This window comes from Bombina bombina, chromosome 3 (assembly GCF_027579735.1).
Source record: "Bombina bombina isolate aBomBom1 chromosome 3, aBomBom1.pri, whole genome shotgun sequence".
Classification (NCBI taxonomy): domain Eukaryota; kingdom Metazoa; phylum Chordata; class Amphibia; order Anura; family Bombinatoridae; genus Bombina; species Bombina bombina.
Window position 1 is genome coordinate 9307300 of NC_069501.1, and position 26766 is coordinate 9334065.

Consider the following 26766-nt stretch of genomic DNA (forward strand, 5'->3'; position numbering starts at 1 on the left):
CGTAGTGCTAAGTAAAGCTTGTGTATAAGGTTGTGCTGTATATCTCTAGTTCTCTGCTAGTCACTGCCGGAGCTGTACGTAGTGCTAAGTAAAGCTTGTGTATAAGGTTGTGCTGTATATCTCTAGTTCTCTGCTAGTCACTGCCGGAGCTGTACGTAGAGCTAAGTAAAGCTTGTGTATAAGGTTGTGCTGTATATCTCTAGTTGCTGTTCTCTGCTAGGTCACTGCCGGAGCTGTACGTAGAGCTAAGTAAAGCTTGTGTATAAGGTTGTGCTGTATATCTCTAGTTCTCTGCTAGTCACTGCCGGAGCTGTACGTAGTGCTAAGTAAAGCTTGTGTATAAGGTTGTGCTGTATATTCTCTAGTACTCTGCTAGTCACTGCCGGAGCTGTACGTAGTGCTAAGTAAAGGCTTGTGTATAAGGTTGTGCTGTATATCTCTAGTTCTCTGCTAGTCACTGCCGGAGCTTTATGTAGAGCTAAGTAAAGCTTGGTATAAGGTTGTGCTGTATATCTCTAGTTCTCTGCTAGTCACTGCCGGAGCTGTACGTAGTGCTAAGTAAAGCTTGTGTATAAGGTTGTGCTGTATATCTCTAGTTCTCTGCTAGTCACTGCCGGAGCTGTACGTAGTGCTAAGTAAAGCTTGTGTATAAGGTTGTGCTGTATATCTCTAGTTCTCTGCTAGTCACTGCCGGAGCTGTACGTAGTGCTAAGTAAAGCTTGTGTATAAGGTTGTGCTGTATATCTCTAGTTCTCTGCTAGTCACTGCCGGAGCTGTACGTAGTGCTAAGTAAAGCTTGTGTATAAGGTTGTGCTGTATATCTCTAGTTCTCTGCTAGTCACTGCCGGAGCTGTACGTAGTGCTAAGTAAAGCTTGTGTATAACGTGCTGTATATCTCTAGTTCTCTGCTAGTCACTGCCGGAGCTGTACGTAGAGCTAAGTAAAGCTTGTGTATAAGGTTGTGCTGTATATCTCTAGTTCTCTGCTAGTCACTGCCGGAGCTGTACGTAGTGCTAAGTAAAGCTTGTGTATAAGGTTGTGCTGTATATCTCTAGTTCTCTGCTAGTCACTGCCGGAGCTGTACGTAGTGCTAAGTAAAGCTTGTGTATAAGGTTGTGCTGTATATCTCTAGTTCTCTGCTAGTCGCTGCCGGAGCTGTACGTAGAGCTAAATAAAGCTTGTGTATAAGGTTGTGCTGTATATCTCTAGTTCTCTGCTAGTCACTGCCGGAGCTGTACGTAGTGCTAAGTAAAGCTTGTGTATAAGGTTGTGCTGTATATCTCTAGTTCTCTGCTAGTCACTGCCGGAGCTGTACGTAGTGCTAAGTAAAGCTTGTGTATAAGGTTGTGCTGTATATCTCTAGTTCTCTGCTAGTCACTGCCCGGAGCTGTACGTAGAGCTAAGTAAGCTTGTGTACTAAGGTTGTGCTGTATATCTCTAGTTCTCTGCTAGTCACTGCCGGAGCTGTACGTAGAGCTAAGTAAAGCTTGTGTATCAGGTTGTGCTGTATATCTCTAGTTCTCTGCTAGTCACTGCCAGGAGCTGTAACGTAGAGCTAAGTAAAGCTTGTGTATAAGGTTGTGCTGTATATCTCTAGTTCTCTGCTAGTCACTGCCGGAGCTGTACGTAGTGCTAAGTAAAGCTTGTGTATAAGGTTTGTGCTGTATATCTCCTAGTTCCTCTGCTAGTCACTGCCGGAGCTGTACGTAGAGCTAAGTAAAGCTTGTGTATAAGGTTGTGCTGTATATCTCTAGTTCTCTGCTAAGTCACCTGCCGGAGCTGTACGTAGAGCTGAAGTAAAGCTTGTGTATAACGGTTGTGCTGTATATCTCTAGTTCTCTGCTAGTCCACTGCCGGAGCTGTACGTAGAGCTAAGTAAAAGCTTGTGTATAAGTGTGGTGCTGTTATCTCTTAGTTCTCTGCTAGTCACTGCCGGAGCTGTAGTAGTGCTAAGTAAAGCTTGTGTATTAAGGTTGTGCTGTATATCTCTAGTTCTCTGCTAGTCACTGCCGGAGCTGTACGTAGTGCTAAGTAAAGCTGTGTATAAGGTTGTGCTGTAATATCTCTAGTTCTCTGCTAGTCACTGCTGGAGCTGTACGTAGAGCTAAGTAAAGCTTGTGTATAAGGTTGTGCTGTAATATCTCCTAGTTCTCTGCTAGTCACTGCCGGAGCTGTACGTAGTGCTAAGTAAAGCTTGTGTATAAGGTTGTGCTGTATATCTCTAGTTCTCTGCTAGTCAGCTGCCGGAGCTGTACGTAGTGCTAAGTAAAGCTTGTGTATAAGGTTGTGCTGTATATCTCTAGTTCTCTGGCTAGTCACTGCCGGAGCTGTACGTAGAGCTAAGTAAAGCTTGTGTATAAGGTTGTGCTGTATATCTCTAGTTCTCTGCTAGTCCTGCCGGAGCTGTACGTAGTGCTAAGTAAAGCGTGTGTATACGGTTGTGCTGTATATCTCTAGTTCTCTGCTAGTCACTGCCCGGAGCTGTGTAGCTAAGTTGCTAAGGAAAGCTTGTGTATAAGGTTTTGCTGTATATCTCTAGTTCTCTGCTAGTCACTGCCGGAGCTGTACGTAGAGCTAAGTAAAGCTTGTGTATAAGGTTGTGCTGTATATCTCTAGTTCTCTGCTAGTCACTGCCGGAGCTGTACGTAGTGCTAAGTAAAGCTTGTGTATAAGGTTGTGCTGTATATCTCTAGTTCTCTGCTAGTCACTGCCGGAGCTGTACGTAGTGCTAAGTAAAGCTTGTGTATAAGGTTGTGCTGTATATCTCTAGTTCTCTGCTAGTCGCTGCCGGAGCTGTACGTAGAGCTAAGTAAAGCTTGTGTATAAGGTTGTGCTGTATATCTCTAGTTCTCTGCTAGTCACTGCCGGAGCTGTACGTAGAGCTAAGTAAAGCTTGTGTATAAGGTTGTGCTGTATATCTCTAGTTCTCTGCTAGTCACTGCCGGAGCTGTACGTAGTGCTAAGTAAAGCTTGTATATAAGGTTGTGCTGTATATCTCTAGTTCTCTGCTAGTCACTGCCGGAGCTGTACGTAGTGCTAAGTAAAGCTTGTGTATAACGGTTGTGCTGTATATCTCTAGTCTCTTGCTAGTCACTGCCGGAGCTGTACGTAGTGCTAAGTAAAGCTTGTGTATAAGGTTGTGCTGTATATCTCTAGTTCTCTGCTAAGTCACTGCCCGGAGCTGTACGTAGAGCTAAGTAAAGCTTGTGTATAAGGTTGTGCTGTATATCTCTAGTTTCTCTGCTAGTCACTGCCGGAGCTGTACGTAGAGCTAAGTAAAGCTTGTGTATAAGGTTGTGCTGTATATCTCTAGTTCTCTGCTAGTCACTGCCGGAGCTGTACGTAGTGCTAAGTAAAGCTTGTGTATAAGGTTGTGCTGTATATCTCTAGTTCTCTGCTAGTCACTGCCGGAGCTGTACGTAGTGCTAAGTAAAGCTTGTGTATAAGGTTGTGCTGTATATCTCTAGTTCTCTGCTAGTCACTGCCGGAGCTGTACGTAGAGCTAAGTAAAGCTTGTGTATAACGTTGTGCTGTATATCTCTAGTTCTCTGCTAGTCACTGCCGGAGCTGTACGTAGTGCTAAGTAAAGCTTGTGTATAAGGTTGTGCTGTATATCTCTAGTTCTCTGCTAGTCACTGCCGGAGCTGTACGTAGAGCTAAGTAAAGCTTGTGTATAAGGTTGTGCTGTATATCTCTAGTTCTCTGCTAGTCACTGCCGGAGCTGTACGTAGTGCTAAGTAAAGCTTGTGTATAAGGTTGTTGCTGTATATCTCTAGTTCTCTGCTAGTCACTGCCGGAGCTGTACGTAGTGCTAAGTAAAGCTTGTGTATAAGGTTGTGCTGTATATCTCTAGTTCTCTGCTAGTCACTGCCGGAGCTGTACGTAGTGCTAAGTAAAGCTTGTGTATAAGGTTGTGCTGTATATCTCTAGTTCTCTGCTAGTCACTGCCGGAGCTGTACGTAGAGCTAAGTAACGCTTGTGTATAAGGTTGTGCTGTATATCTCTAGTTCTCTGCTAGTCACTGACCGGGAGCTGTACGTAGAGCTAAGTAAAGCTTGTGTATAAGGTTGTGCTGTATCATCTCTAGTTTCTCCTGCTTAGTACTCGCCGGAAGCTGTACGTAGAGCTAAGTAAAGCTTGTTATAAGGTTGTGCTGTATATCTCATAGCTTCCTCTGCTAGTCCACTTGCGCGAGCTGATACGTAGAGCTAAGTAAAGCTTGTGTATTAAGGTAGTGCTGTATATCTCTAGATCTCTGCTAGTCACTGCCGGAGCTGTACGTAGTGCTAAGTAAAGCTTGTGTATAAGGTTGTGCTGTATATCTCTAGCTTCTCTCGCTAGTCACTGCCCGGAGCTGTCACGTAGTGCTAAGTAAAGCTTGTGTATAAGGTTAGTGCTGTATATCTCTAGTTCTCTGCTAGTCCACTGCCGGAGCTCGCTACCGTAGTGCTAAGTAAAGCTTGTGCTATAAGGTTGTGCTGTATATCTCTAGTTCTCTGCTAGTCCTGCCCGGAGCTGCTACCGTAGAGCTAAGTAAAGCTTGTGTATAAGGTTGTGCTGTATATCTCTAGTTCTCTGCTAGTCACTGCCGGAGCTAGTACGTAGAGCTAAGTAAAGCTTGTGTATAAGGTTGTGCTGTATATCTCTAGTTCTCTGCTAGTCACTGCCGGAGCTGTACGTAGTGCTAAGTAAAGCTTGTGTATAAGGTTGTGCTGTATATCTCTAGTTCTCTGCTAGTCACTGCCGGAGCTGTAGCTAGAGCTAAGTAAAGCTTGTGTATAAGGTTGTGCTGTATATCTCTAGTTCTCTGCTAGTCACTGCCGGAGCTGTACGTAGTGCTAAGTAAAGCTTGTGTATAAGGTTGTGCTGTATATCTCTAGTTCTCTGCTAGTCACTGCCGGAGCTGTACGTAGTGCTAAGTAAAGCTTGTGTATAAGGTTGTGCTGTATATCTCTAGTTCTCTGCTAGTCACTGCCGGAGCTGTACGTAGTGCTAAGTAAAGCTTGTGTATAAGGTTGTGCTGTATATCTCTAGTTCTCTGCTAGTCACTGCCGGAGCTGTACGTAGAGCTAAGTAAAGCTTGTGTATAAGTTTGTGCTGTATATCTCTCGTCTCTGCTAGTCACTGCCGGAGCTGTACGTAGTGCTAAGTAAAGCTTGTGTATAAGTTGTGCTGTATATCTTAGTTCTCTGCTAAGTCACTGCCGGAGCTGTACGTAGAGCTAAGTAAAGCTTGTGTATATGTTGTGCTGTATATCTCTAGTTCTCTGCTAGTCACTGCCGGAGCTGTACGTAGTAGCTAAAGTAAAGCTTGTGTATAAGGTTGTGCTGTATATCTCTAGTTCTCTGCTAGTCACTGCCGGAGCTGTACGTAGAGCTAAGTAAAGCTTGTGTATAAGGTTGTGCTGTATATCTCTAGTTCTCTCTGCTAGTCGTGCGGAGCTGTACGTAGAGCTAAGTAAAGCTTGTGTTATAAGGTTGTGCTGTATATCTCTAGTTCTCTGCTAGTCAATGCCCAGGAGCTGTACGTAGTGCTAAGTAAAGCTTGTGTATAAGGTTGTGCTGTACATCTCTAGTTCTCTGCTAGTCACTGCCGGAGCTGTACGTAGTGCTAAGTAAAGCTTGTGTATAAGGTTGTGCTGTATATCTCTAGTTCTCTGCTAGTCACTGCCGGAGCTGTACGTAGAGCTAAGTAAAGCTTGTGTATAAGGTTGTGCTGTATATCTCTAGTTCTCTGCTATTCACTGCCGGAGCTGTACGTAGAGCTAAGTAAAGCTTGTGTATAAGGTTGTGCTGTATATCTCTAGTTCTCTGCTAGTCACTGCCGGAGCTGTACGTAGAGCTAAGTAAAGCTTGTGTATAAGGTTGTGCTGTATATCCTCTAGTTCTCTGCTAGTCACTGCCGGGAGCTGTATGTAGTGCTAAGTAAAGCTTGTGTTATAAGGTTGTGCTGTATATCTTAGTTCTCTGCTAGTCACTGCCGGGAGCTGTTCGTAGTGCTAAGTAAAGCTTGTGTATAAGGTTGTGCTGTACTATCTCTAGTACTCTGCTAGTCACTGCGGAGCTGTACGTAGTGCTAAGTAAAGCTTGTGTATAAGGTTGTGCTGTATATCTCTAGTTCTCTGCTAGTCACTGCCGGAGCTGTACGTAGTGCTAAGTAAAGCTTGTGTATAAGGCTTGTGCTGTATATCTCTAGTTCTCTGCTAGTCACTGCCGGAGCTGTACGTAGTGCTAAGTAAAGCTTGTGTATAGGTTGTGCTGTATATCTCTAGTTCTCTGCTAGTCACTGCGGAGCTGTACGTAGAGCTAAGTAAAGCTTGTGTATAAGGTTTGTGCTGTATATCTCTAGTTCTCTGCTAGTCACTGCCGGAGCTGTACTGTAGAGCTAAGTAAAGCTTGTGTATAAGGTTGTGCTGTATATCTCTAGTTCTCTGCTAGTCACTGCCGGAGCTGTACGTAGAGCTAAGTAAAGCTTGTGTATAAGGTTGTGCTGTATATCTCTAGTTCTCTGCTAGTCACTGCCGGAGCTGTACGTAGAGCTAAGTAAAGCTTGTGTATAAGGTTGTGCTGTATATCTCTAGTTCTCTGCTAGTCACTGCCGGAGCTGTACGTAGTGCTAAGTAAAGCTTGTGTATAAGGTTGTGCTGTATATCTCTAGTTCTCTGCTAGTCACTGCCGGAGCTGTACGTAGTGCTAAGTAAAGCTTGTGTATAAGGTTGTGCTGTATATCTCTAGTTCTCTGCTAGTCACTGCCGGAGCTGTACGTAGTGCTAAGTACAGCTTGTGTATAAGGTTGTGCTGTATATCTCTAGTTCTCTGCTAGTCACTGCCGGAGCTGTACGTAGAGCTAAGTAAAGCTTGTGTATAAGGTTGTGCTGTATATCTCTAGTTCTCTGCTAGTCACTGCCGGAGCTGTACGTAGTGCTAAGTAAAGCTTGTGTATAAGGTTGTGCTGTATATCTCTAGTTCTCTGCTAGTCACTGCCGGAGCTGTACGTAGTGCTAAGTAAAGCTTGTGTATAAGGTTGTGCTGTATATCTCTAGTTCTCTGCTAGTCACTGCCGGAGCTGTACGTAGAGCTAAGTAAAGCTTGTGTATAAGGTTGTGCTGTAATATCTCTAGTTCTCTGCTAGTCACTGCCGGAGCTGTACGTAGAGCTAAGTAAAGCTTGTGTATAAGGTTGTGCTGTATATCTCTAGTCTCTGCTAGTCTCTGCCGGAGCTGTACGTAGTGCTAAGTAAAGCTTGTGTATAAGGTTGTGCTGTATATCTCTAGTTCTCTGCTAGTCACTGCCGGAGCTGTACGTAGTGCTAAGTAAAGCTTGTGTATAAGGTTGTGCTGTATATCTCTAGTTCTCTGCTAGTCACTGCCGGAGCTGTACGTAGTGCTAAGTAAAGCTTGTGTATAAGGTTGTGCTGTATATCTCTAGTTCTCTGCTAGTCACTGCCGGAGCTGTACGTAGTGCAAAGTAAGCTTGTGTATAAGGTTGTGCTGTATATCTCTAGTTCTCTGCTAGTCACTGCCGGAGCTGTACGTAGAGCTAAGTAAAGCTTGTGTAAAGGTTGTGCTGTATATCTCTAGTTCTCTCGCTTAGTCACTGCCGGAGCTGTACCGTAGTGCTAAGTAAAGCTTGTGTATAAGGTTGTGCTGTATATCTCTAGTTCTCTGCTAGTCGCTGCCGGAGCTGTACGTAGTGCTAAGTAAAGCTTGTGTATAAGGTTGTGCTGTATATCTCTAGTTCTCTGCTAGTCCGCTGCCGGGAGCTGTACGTAGAGCTAAGTAAAGCTTGTGTATAAGGTTGTGCTGTATATCTCTAGTCTCTGCTAGTCACTGCCGGAGCTGTACGTAGTGCTAAGTAAAGCTTGTGTATAAGGTTGTGCTGTATATCTCTAGTTCTCTGCTATGTCACTGCCGGAGCTGTACGTAGTGCTAAGTAAAGCTTGTGTATAAGGTTGTGCTGTATATCTCTAGTTCTCTGCTAGTCACTGCCGGAGCTGTACGTAGTGCTAAGTAAAGCTTGTGTATAAGGTTGTGCTGTATATCTCTAGCTCTAGCTAGTCACTGCCGGAGCTGTAGTAGAGCTAAGTAACGCTTGTGTATAGGTTGTGCTGTATATCTCCTAGTTCTTGCTAGTCACTGCCGGAGCTGTACGTAGTGCTAAGTAAAGCTTGTGTATAACGTTGTGCTGTATATCTCTAGTCTCTGCCTAGTCACTGCCGGAGCTGTACGTAGTGCTAAGTAAAGCTTGTGTATAAGGTTGTGTGTATATCTCTAGTTCTCTGCTAGTCAATGCCGGAGCTGTACGTAGAGCTAAGTAAAGCTTGTGTATAACGGTTGTGCTGTATATCTCTAGTTCTCTGCTAGTCACTGCCGGAGCTGTACGTAGAGCTAAGTAAAGCTTGTGTATAAGGTTGTGCTGTATATCTCTAGTTCTCTGCTAGTCACTGCCGGAGCTGTACGTAGAGCTAAGTAAAGCTTGTGTATAAGGTTGTGCTGTATATCTCTAGTTCTCTGCTAGTCACTGCCGGAGCTGTACGTAGTGCTAAGTAAAGCTTGTGTATAAGGTTGTGCTGTATATCTCTAGTTCTCTGCTAGTCACTGCCGGAGCTGTACGTAGTGCTAAGTAAAGCTTGTGTATAAGGTTGTGCTGTATATCTCTAGTTCTCTGCTAGTCACTGCCGGAGCTGTACGTAGAGCTAAGTAAAGCTTGTGTATAAGGTTGTGCTGTATATCTCTAGTTCTCTGCTAGTCACTGCCGGAGCTGTACGTAGTGCTAAGTAAAGCTTGTGTATAAGGTTGTGCTGTATATCTCTAGTTCTCTGCTAGTCACTGCCGGAGCTGTACGCTAGTGCTAAGTAAAGCTTGTGTATAAGGTTGTGCTGTATATCTCTAGTTCTCTGCTAGTCACTGCCGGAGCTGTACGTAGTGCTAAGTAAAGCTTGTGTATAAGGTTGTGCTGTATATCTCTAGTTCCTTGCTAGTCACTGCCGGAGCTGTACGTAGTGCTAAGTAAAGCTTGTGTATAAGGTTGTGCTGTATATCTCTAGTTCTCTGCTAGTCACTGCCGGAGCTGTACGTAGTGCTAAGTAAAGCTTGTGTATAAGGTTGTGCTGTATATCTCTAGTTCTCTGCTAGTCACTGCCGGAGCTGTGTGTAGTGCTAAGTAAAGCTTGTGTATAAGGTTGTGCTGTATATCTCTAGTTCTCTGCTAGTCACTGCCGGAGCTGTACGTAGTGCTAAGTAAAGCTTGTGTATAAGGTTGTGCTGTATATCTCTAGTTCTCTGCTAGTCACTGCCGGAGCTGTACGTCGAGCTAAGTAAAGCTTGTGTATAACGTGCTGTATATCTCTAGTTCTCTGCTCGTCACTGCCGGAGCTGTACGTAGTGCTAAGTAAAGCTTGTGTATAACGTGCTGTATATCTCTAGTTCTCTGCTAGTCACTGCCGGAGCTGTACGTAGAGCTAAGTAAAGCTTGTGTATAAGGTTGTGCTGTATATCTCTAGTTCTCTGCTAGTCGCTGCCGGAGCTGTATGTAGTGCTAAGTAAAGCTTGTGTATAAGGTTGTGCTGTATATCTCTAGTTCTCTGCTAGTCACTGCCGGAGCTGTACGTAGAGCTAAGTTAAAGCCTTGTGTATAAGGTTGTGCTGTATATCTCTACTTCTCTGCTAGTCACTGCCGGAGCTGTACGTAGAGCTAAGTAAAGCTTGTGTATAAGGTTGTGCTGTATATCTCTAGTTCTCTGCTAGTCACTGCCCGGAGCTGTAGTAGTGCTAAGTAAAGCTTGTGTATAAGGTTGTGCTGTATATCTCTAGTTCTCTGCTAGTCACTGCCGGAGCTGTACGTAGAGCTAAGTAAAGCTTGTGTATAAGGTTGTGCTGTATATCTCTAGTTCTCTGCTAGTCACTGCCGGAGCTGTACGTAGTGCTAAGTAAAGCTTGTGTATAAGGTTGTGCTGTACTATCTCTAGTTCTCTGCTAGTCACTGCCGGAGCTGTAACGTAGAGCTAAGTAAAGCTTGTGTATAGGTTGTGCTGTATATCTCTAGTTCTCTGCTAGTCACTGCCGGAGCTGTACGTAGAGCTAAGTAAAGCTTGTGTATAAGGTTGTGCTGTATATCTCTAGTTCTCTGCTAGTCACTGCCGGAGCTGTACGTAGAGCTAAGTAAAGCTTGTGTATAAGGTTGTGCTGTATATCTCTAGTTCTCTGCTAGTCGCTGCCGGAGCTGTTGTAGTGCTAAGTAAAGCTTGTGTATAAGGTTGTGCTGTATATCTCTAGTTCTCTGCTAGTCACTGCCGGAGCTGTACGTAGTGCTAAGTAAAGCTTGTGTATAAGGTTGTGCTGTATATCTCTAGTTCTCTGCTAGTCACTGCCGGAGCTGTACGTAGTGCTAAGTAAAGCTTGTGTATAAGGTTGTGCTGTATATCTCTAGTTCTCTGCTAGTCACTGCCGGAGCTGTACGTAGAGCTAAGTAAAGCTTGTGTATAAGGTTGTGCTGTATATCTCTAGTTCTCTGCTAGTCACTGCCGGAGCTGTACGTAGAGCTAAGTAAAGCTTGTGTATAAGGTTGTGCTGTATATCTCTAGTTCTCTGCTAGTCACTGCCGGAGCTGTACGTAGAGCTAAGTAAAGCTTGTGTATAAGGTTGTGCTGTATATCTCTAGTTCTCTGCTAGTCACTGCGCAGCTGTACGTAGAGCTAAGTAAAGCTTGTGTATAAGGTTGTGCTGTATATCTCTAGTTCTCTGCTAGTCACTGCCGGAGCTGTACGTAGAGCTAAGTAAAGCTTGTGTATAAGGTTGTGCTGTATATCTCTAGTTCTCTGCTAGTCACTGCCGGAGCTGTACGTAGTGCTAAGTAAAGCTTGTGTATAAGGTTGTGCTGTATATCTCTAGTTCTCTGCTAGTCACTGCCGGAGCTGTACGTAGTGCTAAGTAAAGCTTGTGTATAAGGTTGTGCTGTATATCTCTAGTTCTCTGCTAGTCACTGCCGGAGCTGTACGTAGAGCTAAGTAAAGCTTGTGTATAAGGTTGTGCTGTATATCTCTAGTTCTCTGCTAGTCACTGCCGGAGCTGTACGTAGTGCTAAGTAAAGCTTGTGTATAAGGTTGTGCTGTATATCTCTAGTTCTCTGCTAGTCACTGCCGGAGCTGTATGTAGTGCTAAGTAAAGCTTGTGTATAAGGTTGTGCTGTATATCTCTAGTTCTCTGCTAGTCACTGCCGGAGCTGTACGTAGTGCTAAGTAAAGCTTGTGTATAAGGTTGTGCTGTATATCTCTAGTTCTCTGCTAGTCACTGCCGGAGCTGTACGTAGTGCTAAGTAAAGCTTGTGTATAAGGTTGTGCTGTATATCTCTAGTTCTCTGCTAGTCGCTGCCGGAGCTGTACGTAGTGCTAAGTAAAGCTTGTGTATAAGGTTGTGCTGTATATCTCTAGTTCTCTGCTAGTCACTGCCGGAGCTGTACGTAGTGCTAAGTAAAGCTTGTGTATAAGGTTGTGCTGTATATCTCTAGTTCTCTGCTAGTCACTGCCGGAGCTGTACGTAGTGCTAAGTAAAGCTTGTGTATAAGGTTGTGCTGTAATCTCTAGTTCTCTGCTAGTCACTTGCCGGAGCTGTACGTAGTGCTAAGTAAAGCTTGTGTATAAGGTTGTGCTGTATATCTCTAGTTCTCTGCTAGTCACTGCCGGAGCTGTACGTAGTGCTAAGTAAAGCTTGTGTATAAGGTTGTGCTGTATATCTCTAGTTCTCTGCTAGTCACTGCCGGAGCTGTACGTAGAGCTAAGTAAAGCTTGTGTATAAGGTTGTGCTGTATATCTCTAGTTCTCTGCTAGTCACTGCCGGAGCTGTACGTAGTGCTAAGTAAAGCTTGTGTATAAGGTTGTGCTGTATATCTCTAGTTCTCTGCTAGTCACTGCCGGAGCTGTACGTAGTGCTAAGTAAAGCTTGTGTATAAGGTTGTGCTGTATATCTCTAGTTCTCTGCTAGTCACTGCCGGAGCTGTACGTAGTGCTAAGTAAAGCTTGTGTATAAGGTTGTGCTGTATATCTCTAGTTCTCTGCTAGTCACTGCCGGAGCTGTACGTAGAGCTAAGTAAAGCTTGTGTATAAGGTTGTGCTGTATATCTCTAGTTCTCTGCTAGTCACTGCCGGAGCTGTACGTAGTGCTAAGTAAAGCTTGTGTATAAGGTTGTGCTGTATATCTCTAGTTCTCTGCTAGTCACTGCCGGAGCTGTACGTAGTGCTAAGTAAAGCTTGTGTATAAGGTTGTGCTGTATATCTCTAGTTCTCTGCTAGTCACTGCCGGAGCTGTACGTAGAGCTAAGTAAAGCTTGTGTATAAGGTTGTGCTGTATATCTCTAGTTCTCTGCTAGTCACTGCCGGAGCTGTACGTAGTGCTAAGTAAAGCTTGTGTATAAGGTTGTGCTGTATATCTCTAGTTCTCTGCTAGTCACTGCCGGAGCTGTACGTAGTGCTAAGTAAAGCTTGTGTATAAGGTTGTGCTGTATATCTCTAGTTCTCTGCTAGTCACTGCCGGAGCTGTACGTAGTGCTAAGTAAAGCTTGTGTATAAGGTTGTGCTGTATATCTCTAGTTCTCTGCTAGTCACTGCCGGAGCTGTACGTAGTGCTAAGTAAAGCTTGTGTATAAGGTTGTGCTGTATATCTCTAGTTCTCTGCTAGTCACTGCCGGAGCTGTACGTAGTGCTAAGTAAAGCTTGTGTATAAGGTTGTGCTGTATATCTCTAGTTCTCTGCTAGTCACTGCCGGAGCTGTACGTAGTGCTAAGTAAAGCTTGTGTATAAGGTTGTGCTGTATATCTCTAGTTCTCTGCTAGTCACTGCCGGAGCTGTACGTAGTGCTAAGTAAAGCTTGTGTATAAGGTTGTGCTGTATATCTCTAGTTCTCTGCTAGTCACTGCCGGAGCTGTACGTAGAGCTAAGTAAAGCTTGTGTATAAGGTTGTGCTGTATATCTCTAGTTCTCTGCTAGTCACTGCCGGAGCTGTACGTAGTGCTAAGTAAAGCTTGTGTATAAGGTTGTGCTGTATATCTCTAGTTCTCTGCTAGTCACTGCCGGAGCTGTACGTAGAGCTAAGTAAAGCTTGTGTATAAGGTTGTGCTGTATATCTCTAGTTCTCTGCTAGTCACTGCCGGAGCTGTACGTAGTGCTAAGTAAAGCTTGTGTATAAGGTTGTGCTGTATATCTCTAGTTCTCTGCTAGTCACTGCCGGAGCTGTACGTAGTGCTAAGTAAAGCTTGTGTATAAGGTTGTGCTGTATATCTCTAGTTCTCTGCTAGTCACTGCCGGAGCTGTACGTAGTGCTAAGTAAAGCTTGTGTATAAGGTTGTGCTGTATATCTCTAGTTCTCTGCTAGTCACTGCCGGAGCTGTACGTAGTGCTAAGTAAAGCTTGTGTATAAGGTTGTGCTGTATATCTCTAGTTCTCTGCTAGTCACTGCCGGAGCTGTACGTAGTGCTAAGTAAAGCTTGTGTATAAGGTTGTGCTGTATATCTCTAGTTCTCTGCTAGTCACTGCCGGAGCTGTACGTAGTGCTAAGTAAAGCTTGTGTATAAGGTTGTGCTGTATATCTCTAGTTCTCTGCTAGTCACTGCCGGAGCTGTACGTAGAGCTAAGTAAAGCTTGTGTATAAGGTTGTGCTGTATATCTCTAGTTCTCTGCTAGTCACTGCCGGAGCTGTATGTAGTGCTAAGTAAAGCTTGTGTATAAGGTTGTGCTGTATTTCTCTAGTTCTCTGCTAGTCACTGCCGGAGCTGTGTGTAGTGCTAAGTAAAGCTTGTGTATAAGGTTGTGCTGTATATCTCTAGTTCTCTGCTAGTCACTGCCGGAGCTGTGTGTAGTGCTAAGTAAAGCTTGTGTATAACGTTGTGCTGTATATCTCTAGTTCTCTGCTAGTCACTGCCGGAGCTGTACGTAGTGCTAAGTAAAGCTTGTGTATAAGGTTGTGCTGTATATCTCTAGTTCTCTGCTAGTCACTGCCGGAGCTGTACGTAGAGCTAAGTAAAGCTTGTGTATAAGGTTGTGCTGTATATCTCTAGTTCTCTGCTAGTCACTGCCGGAGCTGTACATAGTGCTAAGTAAAGCTTGTGTATAAGGTTGTGCTGTATATCTCTAGTTCTCTGCTAGTCACTGCCGGAGCTGTACGTAGTGCTAAGTAAAGCTTGTGTATAAGGTTGTGCTGTATATCTCTAGTCCTCTGCTAGTCACTGCCGGAGCTGTACGTAGTGCTAAGTAAAGCTTGTGTATAAGGTTGTGCTGTATATCTCTAGTTCTCTGCTAGTCACTGCCGGAGCTGTACGTAGTGCTAAGTAAAGCTTGTGTATAAGGTTGTGCTGTATATCTCTAGTTCTCTGCTAGTCACTGCCGGAGCTGTACGTAGAGCTAAGTAAAGCTTGTGTATAAGGTTGTGCTGTATATCTCTAGTTCTCTGCTAGTCACTGCCGGAGCTGTGTGTAGTGCTAAGTAAAGCTTGTGTATAAGGTTGTGCTGTATATCTCTAGTTCTCTGCTAGTCACTGCCGGAGCTGTGTGTAGTGCTAAGTAAAGCTTGTGTATAAGGTTGTGCTGTATATCTCTAGTTCTCTGCTAGTCACTGCCGGAGCTGTACGTAGTGCTAAGTAAAGCTTGTGTATAAGGTTGTGCTGTATATCTCTAGTTCTCTGCTAGTCACTGCCGGAGCTGTACGTAGTGCTAAGTAAAGCTTGTGTATAAGGTTGTGCTGTATATCTCTAGTTCTCTGCTAGTCACTGCCGGAGCTGTGTGTAGTGCTAAGTAAAGCTTGTGTATAAGGTTGTGCTGTATATCTCTAGTTCTCTGCTAGTCACTGCCGGAGCTGTGTGTAGTGCTAAGTAAAGCTTGTGTATAAGGTTGTGCTGTATATCTCTAGTTCTCTGCTAGTCACTGCCGGAGCTGTACGTAGAGCTAAGTAAAGCTTGTGTATAACGTGCTGTATATCTCTAGTTCTCTGCTCGTCACTGCCGGAGCTGTACGTAGTGCTAAGTAAAGCTTGTGTATAACGTGCTGTATATCTCTAGTTCTCTGCTAGTCACTGCCGGAGCTGTACGTAGAGCTAAGTAAAGCTTGTGTATAAGGTTGTGCTGTATATCTCTAGTTCTCTGCTAGTCGCTGCCGGAGCTGTATGTAGTGCTAAGTAAAGCTTGTATATAAGGTTGTGCTGTATATCTCTAGTTCTCTGCTAGTCACTGCCGGAGCTGTACGTAGAGCTAAGTAAAGCTTGTGTATAAGGTTGTGCTGTATATCTCTAGTTCTCTGCTAGTCACTGCCGGAGCTGTATGTAGTGCTAAGTAAAGCTTGTGTATAAGGTTGTGCTGTATATCTCTAGTTCTCTGCTAGTCACTGCCGGAGCTGTACGTAGAGCTAAGTAAAGCTTGTGTATAAGGTTGTGCTATATATCTCTAGTTCTCTGCTAGTCACTGCCGGAGCTGTACGTAGAGCTAAGTAAAGCTTGTGTATAAGGTTGTGCTGTATATCTCTAGTTCTCTGCTAGTCACTGCCGGAGCTGTACGTAGAGCTAAGTAAAGCTTGTGTATAAGGTTGTGCTGTATATCTCTAGTTCTCTGCTAGTCGCTGCCGGAGCTGTATGTAGTGCTAAGTAAAGCTTGTGTATAAGGTTGTGCTGTATATCTCTAGTTCTCTGCTAGTCACTGCCGGAGCTGTACGTAGAGCTAAGTAAAGCTTGTGTATAAGGTTGTGCTGTATATCTCTAGTTCTCTGCTAGTCACTGCCGGAGCTGTACGTAGAGCTAAGTAAAGCTTGTGTATAAGGTTGTGCTGTATAGCTCTAGTTCTCTGCTAGTCACTGCCGGAGCTGTACGTAGAGCTAAGTAAAGCTTGTGTATAAGGTTGTGCTGTATATCTCTAGCTCTCTGCTAGTCACTGCCGGAGCTGTACGTAGAGCTAAGTAAAGCTTGTGTATAAGGTTGTGCTGTATATCTCTAGTTCTCTGCTAGTCACTGCCGGAGCTGTACGTAGAGCTAAGTAAAGCTTGTGTATAAGGTTGTGCTGTATATCTCTAGTTCTCTGCTAGTCACTGCCGGAGCTGTACGTAGTGCTAAGTAAAGCTTGTGTATAAGGTTGTGCTGTATATCTCTAGTCCTCTGCTAGTCACTGCCGGAGCTGTACGTAGTGCTAAGTAAAGCTTGTGTATAAGGTTGTGCCTGTATATCTCTAGTTCTCTGCTAGTCACTGCCGGAGCTGTACGTAGTGCTAAGTAAAGCTTGTGTATAAGGTTGTGCTGTATATCTCTAGTTCTCTGCTAGTCACTGCCGGAACTGTACGTAGTGCTAAGTAAAGCTTGTGTATAAGGTTGTGCTGTATATCTCTAGTTCTCTGCTAGTCACTGCCGGAGCTGTACGTAGTGCTAAGTAAAGCTTGTGTATAAGGTTGTGCTGTATATCTCTAGTTCTCGGCTAGTCACTGCCGGAGCTGTACGTAGTGCTAAGTAAAGCTTGTGTATAAGGTTGTGCTGTATATCTCTAGTTCTCTGCTAGTCACTGCCGGAGCTGTACGTAGTGCTAAGTAAAGCTTGTGTATAAGGTTGTGCTGTATATCTCTAGTTCTCTGCTAGTCACTGCCGGAGCTGTACGTAGAGCTAAGTAAAGCTTGTGTATAAGGTTGTGCTGTATATCTCTAGTTCTCTGCTAGTCACTGCCGGAGCTGTACGTAGTGCTAAGTAAAGCTTGTGTATAAGGTTGTGCTGTATATCTCTAGTTCTCTGCTAGTCACTGCCGGAGCTGTACGTAGTGCTAAGTAAAGCTTGTGTATAAGGTTGTGCTGTATATCTCTAGTTCTCTGCTAGTCACTGCCGGAGCTGTACGTAGAGCTAAGTAAAGCTTGTGTATAACGTTGTGCTGTATATCTCTAGTTGTCGTCCTCTGCTCATCGCTGCCGGAGCTGTACGTAGAGCGGTTATTGGTGTTTGTTGCAGCTCAGCTGGAGCGATCACGCCATCTGCAGTTCTACTTGACATGGGCTCATCAGTTGCTCATGCAGCACGGACAGAAGATGAAAACACGGTGAGTGTCCAACTGGATTTGAGGATCAGTCGCCCCTGGACTGACCAGTGTGTCGTGAGCACCATTACTTTAGTCTGTTACAGCTCCTCAATATGCTCAACCATCATTACTGCCTTTATGCCTTTGTCACTACCCCCCTAGCACTTAGTGTCCCCAACTCTACTTGTCACTAGCCCCTCCCACACCAAGTGTCCCCAACATCACTTGTCACTATCCCCACCACACCTTGTGTCTCCAACTTTACTTGTCACTATTTCCCAGCACCTAGTGTCCCCAACTTTACTTGTCACTCTTTCCCAGCACCTAGTTTCCCCAACATCACTTGTCACTATCCTCCCCACACCTTGTGTCCCTAACTTTACTTGTTCCTATCCCCCCAGCTCCTACCATCTCAGTCTTCCCCTCTCAGTAGCCCTCAGCGCCTACTGTCACTGTCTTCCTCTCTTAGTTGTCCTCAGCACCTACTGTCACCGTCTTCCTCTCTTAGTAGCCCTCAGCACCTACCATCACCGACTTCCCTTCTCAGTTGCCCTCAGCACCTACTGTCGCTATCTTCCTCTCTCGGTAGCCCTCAGCCCCTACCATCTTCCCATCTCAGCATCCCTCAGCACCTACCGTCACCGCCTTTCCTTCTCAGTAGCCATCAGCACCAACCGTCACCGTCTTCCCCTCTCAGTAGCCCTCAGCACCTACCACCACCGTCTTCCTCTCTCAGTAGCCCTCAGCACCTACCGTCTTCCCCTCTCAATAGCCCTCAGCACCTACCGTCTTCCCCTCTCAGTAGCCCTCAGCACCTACCATCACCGTCTTCCCCTCTCAGTAGCCCTCAGCACCTACCGTCACCGTCTTCCCCTCTCGGTAGCCCTCAGCACCTACCGTCACCCTCTCTCAGTAGCCCTCAGCACCTACCGTCGCCGTCTTCCCCTCTCACTAGCCCTCAGCACTCACCGTCTTCCCCTCTCAGTAGCCCTCAGCACCTACCGTCTTCCCCTCTCACTAGCCCTCAGCACCTACCGTCTTCCCCTCTCCGTAGCCCTTCACCACCTACCATCTCCCCTTCTCAGTAGCCAGTATCTTCTGCTGTCAACACTTATACCACTGACTATCAACTGCAGTTATGTTTTTGTCTTTATAAGTACTTGGAGAAGATAGTTTGAATATCTTAGGCTGTAAAGTCATCAAAAAACAAACCTTTATTTCATGTAATTGGCAAGAGTCCATGAGCTCGTGACGTATGGGATATACAATCCTACCAGGAGGGGTAGTTTCTCAAACCTCAAAATGCCTATAAATACACCCCTCACCACACCCACAATTCAGTTTTACAAACTTTGCCTCCTATGGAGGTGGTGAAGTAAGTTTGTGCTAAGATTTCTACGTTGATATGCGCTTCTCAGAATTTTGAAGCCTGATTCCTCTCAGAGTACAGCGAATGTCAGAGGGTTGTGAAGGGAGTATCACCTTTTGAATGTAATGGTTTTCCTCACGGGATATCTATTTCATAGGTTCTCTGTTATCGGTCATAGAGATTCATCTCCTACCTCCCTTATTCAGATCGATGATATACTCTCAGATACCATTACCTCTACTGATAACCGTTTCAGTACTGGTTTGGCTATCTGCTATATGTGAATGGGTGTCCTTTGGTAAGTATGTTTTCATTACTTAAGACACTCTCAGCTATGGTTTTGCACTTTATGTATTATTATAAAGTTCTAAATATATGTATTGTACTTATATTTGCCGTGAGTCAGGTTTATGTATATTTCTTTTACAAGATACGACGAGTCCATGGATTTCATCCTTATGGGATATCGCCTCCTGGTCAGCAGGAGGAGGCAAAGAGCACCACAGCAGAGCTGTATATATAGCTCCTCCCTTCTCTCCCACTCCAGTCATTCTCTTTGCCTGTGTTAGTGATAGGAAGAGGTAAAGTTAGGTGTTAATTTAGATTCTTCAATCAAGAGTTTATTATTTCTTCTGTTAAGTGTGATCAGTCCACGGGTCATCATTACTTCTGGGATATTAACTGCTCCCCTACAGGAAGTGCAAGAGGATTCACCCAGCAGAGCTGCATATAGCTCCTCCCCTCTACGTCACTCCCAGTCATTCTCTTGCACCCAGCAACTAGATAGGTCGTGTGAGAGGACTATGGTGATTATACTTAGTTTTATATCTTCAATCAAAAGTTTGTTATTTTAAAATAGCACCGGAGTGTGTTATTACCTCTCTGGCAGAGTTTGAGGAAGAATCTACCAGAGTTTTGCTATGATTTTAGCCGGAGTAGTTAAGATCATATTGCTGTTCTCGGCCATCTGAGGAGTGAGGTAAACTTCAGATCAGGGGACAGCGGGCAGATGAATCTGCATAGAGGTATGTAGCAGTTTTTATTTTCTGACAATGGAATTGATGAGAAAATCCTGCCATACCGATATAATGTCATGTATGTATACTTTACACTTCAGTATTCTGGGAGAATGGTACTTCACTAGAATTACACTGTAAGAAAGACATAAAGCTGTTTAATAACTAGAGATTATGTTTAACGTTTTTGCTGGAATGTAAAATCGTTTTCATTTGCTGAGGTACTGAGTGAATAAATGTTTGGGCACCATTTTTCCACTTGGCAGTTGCTTAAATCTGTTTTTTCTGTCAGTTTCTGTTCTCCCTCACTGCTGTGTGTGTGGGGGAGGGGCGCTTTTACTATGCATCAAATATTTCAGTCAGCAACTCATTGTATTCCCTGCATGATCTGGTTCATCTCTACAGAGCTCAGGGGTCTTCAAAACTTATTTTGAGGGAGGTAATTTCTCTCAGCAGAGCTGTGAGAATTATAGTTTGACTGAAATAAAAACTTTTATTCTGTAATTTGTTTCCTGCTTTCAGAAATTGTTATCTTTGCTAATGGGATTAAACCTTTGCTAAAGTTGTGTTGTTTACAAGGATTGAGGCTATAACTGTTTCAATTTATTAATTTTTAACTGTCATAGATCTTCTGTGCTTCTTAAAGGCACAGTACGTTTTAATATTATTCTATTTGAATTGTATTTCCAAGTTGCAAGTTTATTTGCTAGTGTGTTAAACATGTCTGATTCAGAAGATGATACCTGTGTCATTTGTTGCAATGCCAAAGTGGAGCCCAATAGAAATTTATGTACTAACTGTATTGATGCTACTTTAAATAAAAATCAATCTGTACAAATTGAACAAATTTCACCAAACAACGAGGGGAGAGTTATGCCGACTAACTCGCCTCACGTGTCAGTACCTACATCTCCCGCTCAGAGGGAGGTGCGTGATATTGTAGCGCCGAGTACAGCTGGGCGGCCATTACAAATCACATTACAGGATATGGCTACTGTTATGACTGAAGTTTTGGCTAAATTACCAGAACTAAAAGGTAAGCGTGATCACTCTGGGGTGAGAACAGAGTGCGCTGATAATATTAGGGCCATGTCAGACACTGCGTCACAGGTGGCAGAACATGAGGACGGAGAACTTCATTCTGTGGGTGACGGTTCTGATCCAAACAGACTGGATTCAGATATTTAAAATTTTAAATTTAAACTGGAAAACCTCCGTGTATTACTAGGGGAGGTGTTAGCGGCTCTGAATGATTGTAACACAGTTGCAATACCAGAGAAAATGTGTAGGTTGGATAAATATTTTGCGGTACCGACGAGTACTGAGGTTTTTCCTATACCTAAGAGACTTACTGAAATTGTTACTAAGGAGTGGGATAGACCCGGTGTGCCGTTCTCACCCCCTCCGATATTTAGAAAAATGTTTCCAATAGACGCCACCACAAGGGACTTATGGCAAACGGTCCCTAAGGTGGAGGGAGCAGTTTCTACTTTAGCTAAGCGTACCACTATCCCGGTGGAGGATAGCTGTGCTTTTTCAGATCCAATGGATAAAAAGTTAGAGGGTTACCTTAAGAAAATGTTTGTTCAACAAGGTTTTATATTGCAACCCCTTGCATGCATTGCGCCGATCACGGCTGCAGCGGCATTCTGGATTGAGTCTCTGGAAGAGAACATTGGTTCAGCTACTCTGGACGACATTACGGACAGGCTTAGAGTCCTTAAACTAGCTAATTCATTCATTTCGGAGGCCGTAGTACATCTTACTAAACTTACGGCGAAGAATTCAGGATTCGCCATTCAGGCACGCAGGGCGCTGTGGCTAAAATCCTGGTCAGCTGATGTTACTTCTAAGTCTAAATTGCTTAATATACCTTTCAAAGGGCAGACCTTATTCGGGCCCGGGTTGAAAGAGATTATCGCTGACATTACAGGAGGTAAAGGCCATGCCCTGCCTCAGGACAAAGCCAAGACTAGACAGTCTAGTTTTCGTTCCTTTCGTAATTTCAAAGCAGGAGCAGCATCAACTTCCTCTGCACCAAAACAGGAAGGAGCTGTTGCTCGCTACAGACAAGGCTGGAAACCTAACCAGTCCTGGAACAAGGGCAAGCAGACTAGGAAACCTGCTGCTGCCCCCAAAACAGCATGAATTGAGGGCCCCCGATCCGGGATCGGATCTAGTGGGGGGCAGACTTTCTCTCTTCGCCCAGGCTTGGGCAAGAGATGTTCAGGATCCCTGGGCGCTAGAGATAATATCTCAGGGATACCTTCTGGACTTCAAATACTCTCCTCCAAGAGAGAGATTTCATCTGTCAAGATTGTCAACAATCCAGACAAAGAAAGAGGCTTTTCTACGCTGCGTACAAGAGCTCTTGTTAATGGGAGTAATCCATCCAGTTCCACGATCGGAACAGGGACAGGGGTTTTACTCAAATCTGTTTGTGGTTCCCAAAAAAGAGGGAACTTTCAGACCAATCCTGGACTTAAAGATCCTAAACAAATTCCTAAGAGTTCCATCGTTCAAGATGGAGACTATTCGGACAATTTTACCTATGATCCAAGAGGGTCAGTACATGACCACTGTAGATTTAAAAGATGCTTACCTGCACATACCGATTCACAAAGATCATTACCGGTACCTAAGGTTTGCCTTCCTAGACAGGCATTACCAGTTTGTGGCTCTTCCATTCGGATTGGCTACAGCGCCAAGAATCTTCACAAAGGTTCTGGGTGCTCTTCTGGCGGTACTAAGACCGCGGGGAATCTCGGTAGCTCCATACCTAGACGACATTCTGATACAAGCTTCAAGCTTTCAAACTGCCAAATCTCATACAGAGTTAGTGCTGGCATTTCTAAGGTCACATGGATGGAAGGTGAACGAAAAGAAAAGTTCACTCGTTCCACTCACAAGAGTTCCCTTCCTGGGGACTCTTATAGATTCTGTAGAAATGAAGATTTACCTGACAGAGGACAGGCTATCAAGACTTCAAAGTGCTTGCCGCACTCTTCATTCCATTCAACACCCGTCAGTGGCTCAATATATGGAGGTAATCGGCTTAATGGTAGCGGCAATGGACATAGTACCCTTTGCACGCTTACACCTCAGACCACTGCAACTGTGCATGCTAGGTCAGTGGAATGGGGATTACTCAGACTTATCCCCTTCTCTGAATCTGGATCAAGAGACCAGAAATTCTCTTCTATGGTGGCTTTCTCGGCCACACCTGTCCAGGGGGATGCCATTCAGCAGACCAGACTGGACAATTGTAACAACAGACGCCAGCCTTCTAGGTTGGGGTGCCGTCTGGAATTCCCTGAAGGCTCAGGGACTATGGAGTCAGGAGGAGAGTCTCCTGCCAATAAACATTCTGGAATTGAGAGCAGTTCTCAATGCCCTCCTGGCTTGGCCCCAGTTGACAACTCGGGGGTTCATCAGGTTTCAGTCGGACAACATCACGACTGTAGCTTACATCAACCATCAGGGAGGGACAAGAAGCTCCCTAGCTATGATGGAAGTATCAAAGATAATTCGCTGGGCAGAGTCTCACTCTTGCCACCTGTCAGCAATCCACATCCCGGGAGTGGAGAACTGGGAGGCGGATTTCTTAAGTCGTCAGACTTTTCATCCGGGGGAGTGGGAACTTCATCTGGAGGTCTTTGCCCAAATACTTCGACGTTGGGGCAAACCAGAGATAGATCTCATGGCGTCTCGACAGAACGCCAAGCTTCCTCGTTACGGGTCCAGATCCAGGGATCCAGGAGCAGTCCTGATAGATGCTCTGATAGCACCTTGGGACTTCAGGATGGCTTACGTGTTTCCACCCTTCCCGTTGCTTCCTCGATTGATAGCCAGAATCAAACAAGAGAGAGCATCAGTGATTCTAATAGCACCTGCGTGGCCACGCAGGACTTGGTATGCAGACCTGGTGGACATGTCATCCTGTCCGCCTTGGTCTCTACCTCTGAAACAGGACCTTCTGATACAGGGTCCCTTCAAACATCAAAATCTAACTTCTCTGAAGCTGACTGCTTGGAAATTGAACGCTTAATTTTATCAAGACGTGGGTTTTCTGAGTCAGTTATTAGTACCTTAATACAGACTAGGAAACCTGTTACCAGAAAGATTTACCATAAGATATGGCGTAAATACCTACATTGGTGTGAATCCAAAGGTTACTCTTGGAGTAAGGTTAGGATTCCTAGGATATTGTCTTTTCTACAAGAAGGTTTAGAAAAGGGTTTATCTGCTAGTTCATTAAAGGGACAGATCTCAGCTCTGTCCATTCTGTTACACAAACGTCTGTCAGAAGTTCCTGACGTCCAGGCTTTTTGTCAGGCTTTGGCCAGGATTAAGCCTGTGTTTAAAACTGTTGCTCCACCATGGAGTTTAAACCTTGTTCTTAATGTTTTACAGGGCGTTCCGTTTGAACCCCTTCATTCCATTGATATAAAGTTGTTATCTTGGAAAGTTCTATTTTTAATGGCTATTTCCTCGGCTCGAAGAGTCTCTGAATTATCAGCCTTACATTGTGATTCTCCTTATTTGATTTTTCATTCGGATAAGGTAGTCCTGCGTACTAAACCTGGGTTCTTACCTAAGGTAGTTACTAACAGGAATATCAATCAAGAGATTGTTGTTCCTTCTTTATGCCCAAATCCTTCTTCAAAGAAGGAACGTCTACTGCACAACCTGGATGTAGTCCGGGCTCTAAAATTTTACTTGCAGGCAACTAAGGAATTCCGACAAACGTCTTCTCTGTTTGTCATTTACTCTGGGCAGAGGAGAGGTCAAAAAGCTTCCGCTACCTCTCTTTCTTTTTGGCTTCGTAGCATAATTCGTTTAGCTTATGAGACTGCTGGACAGCAGCCCCCTGAAAGAATTACAGCTCATTCTACTAGAGCTGTGGCTTCCACTTGGGCCTTCAAGAATGAGGCCTCTGTTGAACAGATTTGCAAGGCTGCAACTTGGTCTTCGCTTCATACTTTTTCCAAATTTTACAAATTTGACACCTTTGCTTCATCGGAGGCTATTATTGGGAGAAAGGTTCTTCAGGCAGTGGTTCCTTCTGTATAAAGAGTCTGCCTATCCCTCCCGTCATCCGTGTACTTTTGCTTTGGTATTGGTATCCCAGAAGTAATGATGACCCGTGGACTGATCACACTTAACAGAAGAAAACATAATTTATGCTTACCTGATAAATTCCTTTCTTCTGTAGTGTGATCAGTCCACGGCCCGCCCTGTTTTTAAGGCAGGTAAATATTTTTTAATTTATACTCCAGTCACCACTTCACCCTTGGCTTTTCCTTTCTCGTTGGTCCTTGGTCGAATGACTGGGAGTGACGTAGAGGGGAGGAGCTATATGCAGCTCTGCTGGGTGAATCCTCTTGCACTTCCTGTAGGGGAGCAGTTAATATCCCAGAAGTAATGATGACCCGTGGACTGATCACACTACAGAAGAAAGGAATTTATCAGGTAAGCATAAATTATGTTTTTTAAATGGTACCAGTGTGTGCTATTTTTCTCAGGGCTAGAGCTACAGGCTTTTCAGCAATGGGGACTGGGGAGATTTTCATTCTTTCTGCGACTCCCATACTATTTGCTGCCCTGCTGATGGTCTTAGCAGATATTATCTAAGACCCTGTTTGTTCCCACAGATCTGCTGGAGGTGATGAAAAGAACTTCTTCATTGTGTGGGACAAGTCATGCTGCGCTCAGCATTAAGGTATGTACAGTCGTTTTGCTTCTGGGGAGACTGAGTATCTCAGAACAGACTGGCATTTGTTCCCTATACCGGGAAGGGGTAATCAGTTTGCACAGGATACATAAATTGTGTACATGGGTCTACCCTTTTTATCAGTCAGCTGTGCTATCAGTGGGCTATAATAATTAATTAGCCCGGTGGATACACATAGATTGTGGGAGCTCTTACTCAAGTGTCCTAGCCTTAACTGTTGCTAAGCTAACAGCAGGACAGGGTTGTGTTTTGTTTGTTTGATGGGGCACATTGGTGGTCACGGTACGCTTTCTAAAAGTTTGCGTGGGGACAGGTATTTTATTACCAACATTTTAATTCCCCATGCTGTCTCTACTTTTCTGGAGTTAGTTTCCGCCCACGATGGGCGGGGCTTAGCGTTTCGCGCGCTTAGCCGCGCAGTTGATATCCAGATCCTGACGATTACGGCAGCATGTCTAGAGGCTCCGGTGTGGCCTAAGTCAGCTTGTGTCTGTAATACTCACAAGCGGTCTTAGACACGCCGTTCATGGAGTACTATTAAGGCATTCGTGGGGACAGGTAGGCGCCGCAGCAGAGCTGTGGCGAGGTGCAAGTGCTAATTTGTCCCTAAGGCGTTATGCATAGTTAGAGTGTACATTTATAAGACAGTTGTGCTTTCAAAGACCCCATGGATAAGAAGTTGGAATGTTTTCTCAAAAAACTATATATTCATCAAGGGTTCCTATTGCAACCGGCGGCCTGCATTGTAACAGTCACGAGTGCGGCTGCTTTTTGGTTTGACGCCCAAGAAGAGTCTTTTAGGACTGAGACTTCTTTAGAAGAAATACAGGATAGAATTAAGGCTCTTAAGCTGGCTAATTCTTTTATTACGGATGCCTCCTTTCAGATCACCAAATTGGTGGCTAAGAGTTCAGGATTCTCCATCTTAGCACGAAGAGCCTTATGGTTAAAATCTTGGTCTGCGGATGTGTCCTCTAAATCCAAGCTCTTGGCTATTCCTTTCAAAGGAAAGACCCTGTTCAGGCCTGACTTGAAGGAAATCATTTCTGACATTACGGGAGGTAAGGGTCACCTCCTCCCTCAAGATAAAACATCTAAGCAAAGGGGACGACAGAGTAATTTTCGTTCCTTTCAAAATTTCAAGGGAATCCCCTCTTCCTCTTCCGCTAAACAGGAAGGGACTTTTTCTCAAGCCAAGTCCACCTGGAGACCCAACCAGGCTTGGAACAAGGGTAAACAACCCAAGAAGCCCACTGCTGCTACCAAGACAGCATGAAAGGGAGGCCCCCGATCCGGGACCGGATCTAGTAGGGGGCAGACTTTCTCTCTTTGTCCAGGCTTGGATAAGAGACGTTCAGGATCCCTGGACACTAGAAATCGTGTCTCAAGGGTATCAGTTGGAATACAAAAATTCCTTCCCCAGAGGAAGGTTTCTTCTTTCACGATTGTCTGTAGACCAGATAATGAGAGAGGCGTTCTTACGCTGTGTAATAGACCACTCCTCCATGGGAGTAATTTGCCCCGTTCCAATACAGGAATATGGGCAGGGGTTTTACTCAAATCTCTTTGTAGTTCCCAAAAAAGAGGGAACGTTCCGACCCATTTTAGATCTCAGAAGTCTACACAAG

The 26766-nt window shown here is 44.6% G+C and overlaps 1 protein-coding gene across 1 annotated transcript in view; it reads left to right on the forward strand.

Moving 5' to 3' along the window:
• The window catches only part of PWP2 (PWP2 small subunit processome component), a 215214-nt gene that overhangs the window by 167187 nt on the left and 21261 nt on the right, over positions 1 to 26766 (forward strand). The window contains exon 19 of the mRNA XM_053705710.1: positions 16890 to 17040. Within this exon, the coding sequence (XP_053561685.1) occupies positions 16890 to 17040 (151 nt within the window). The remainder of the gene's footprint in view (positions 1 to 16889; positions 17041 to 26766) is intronic.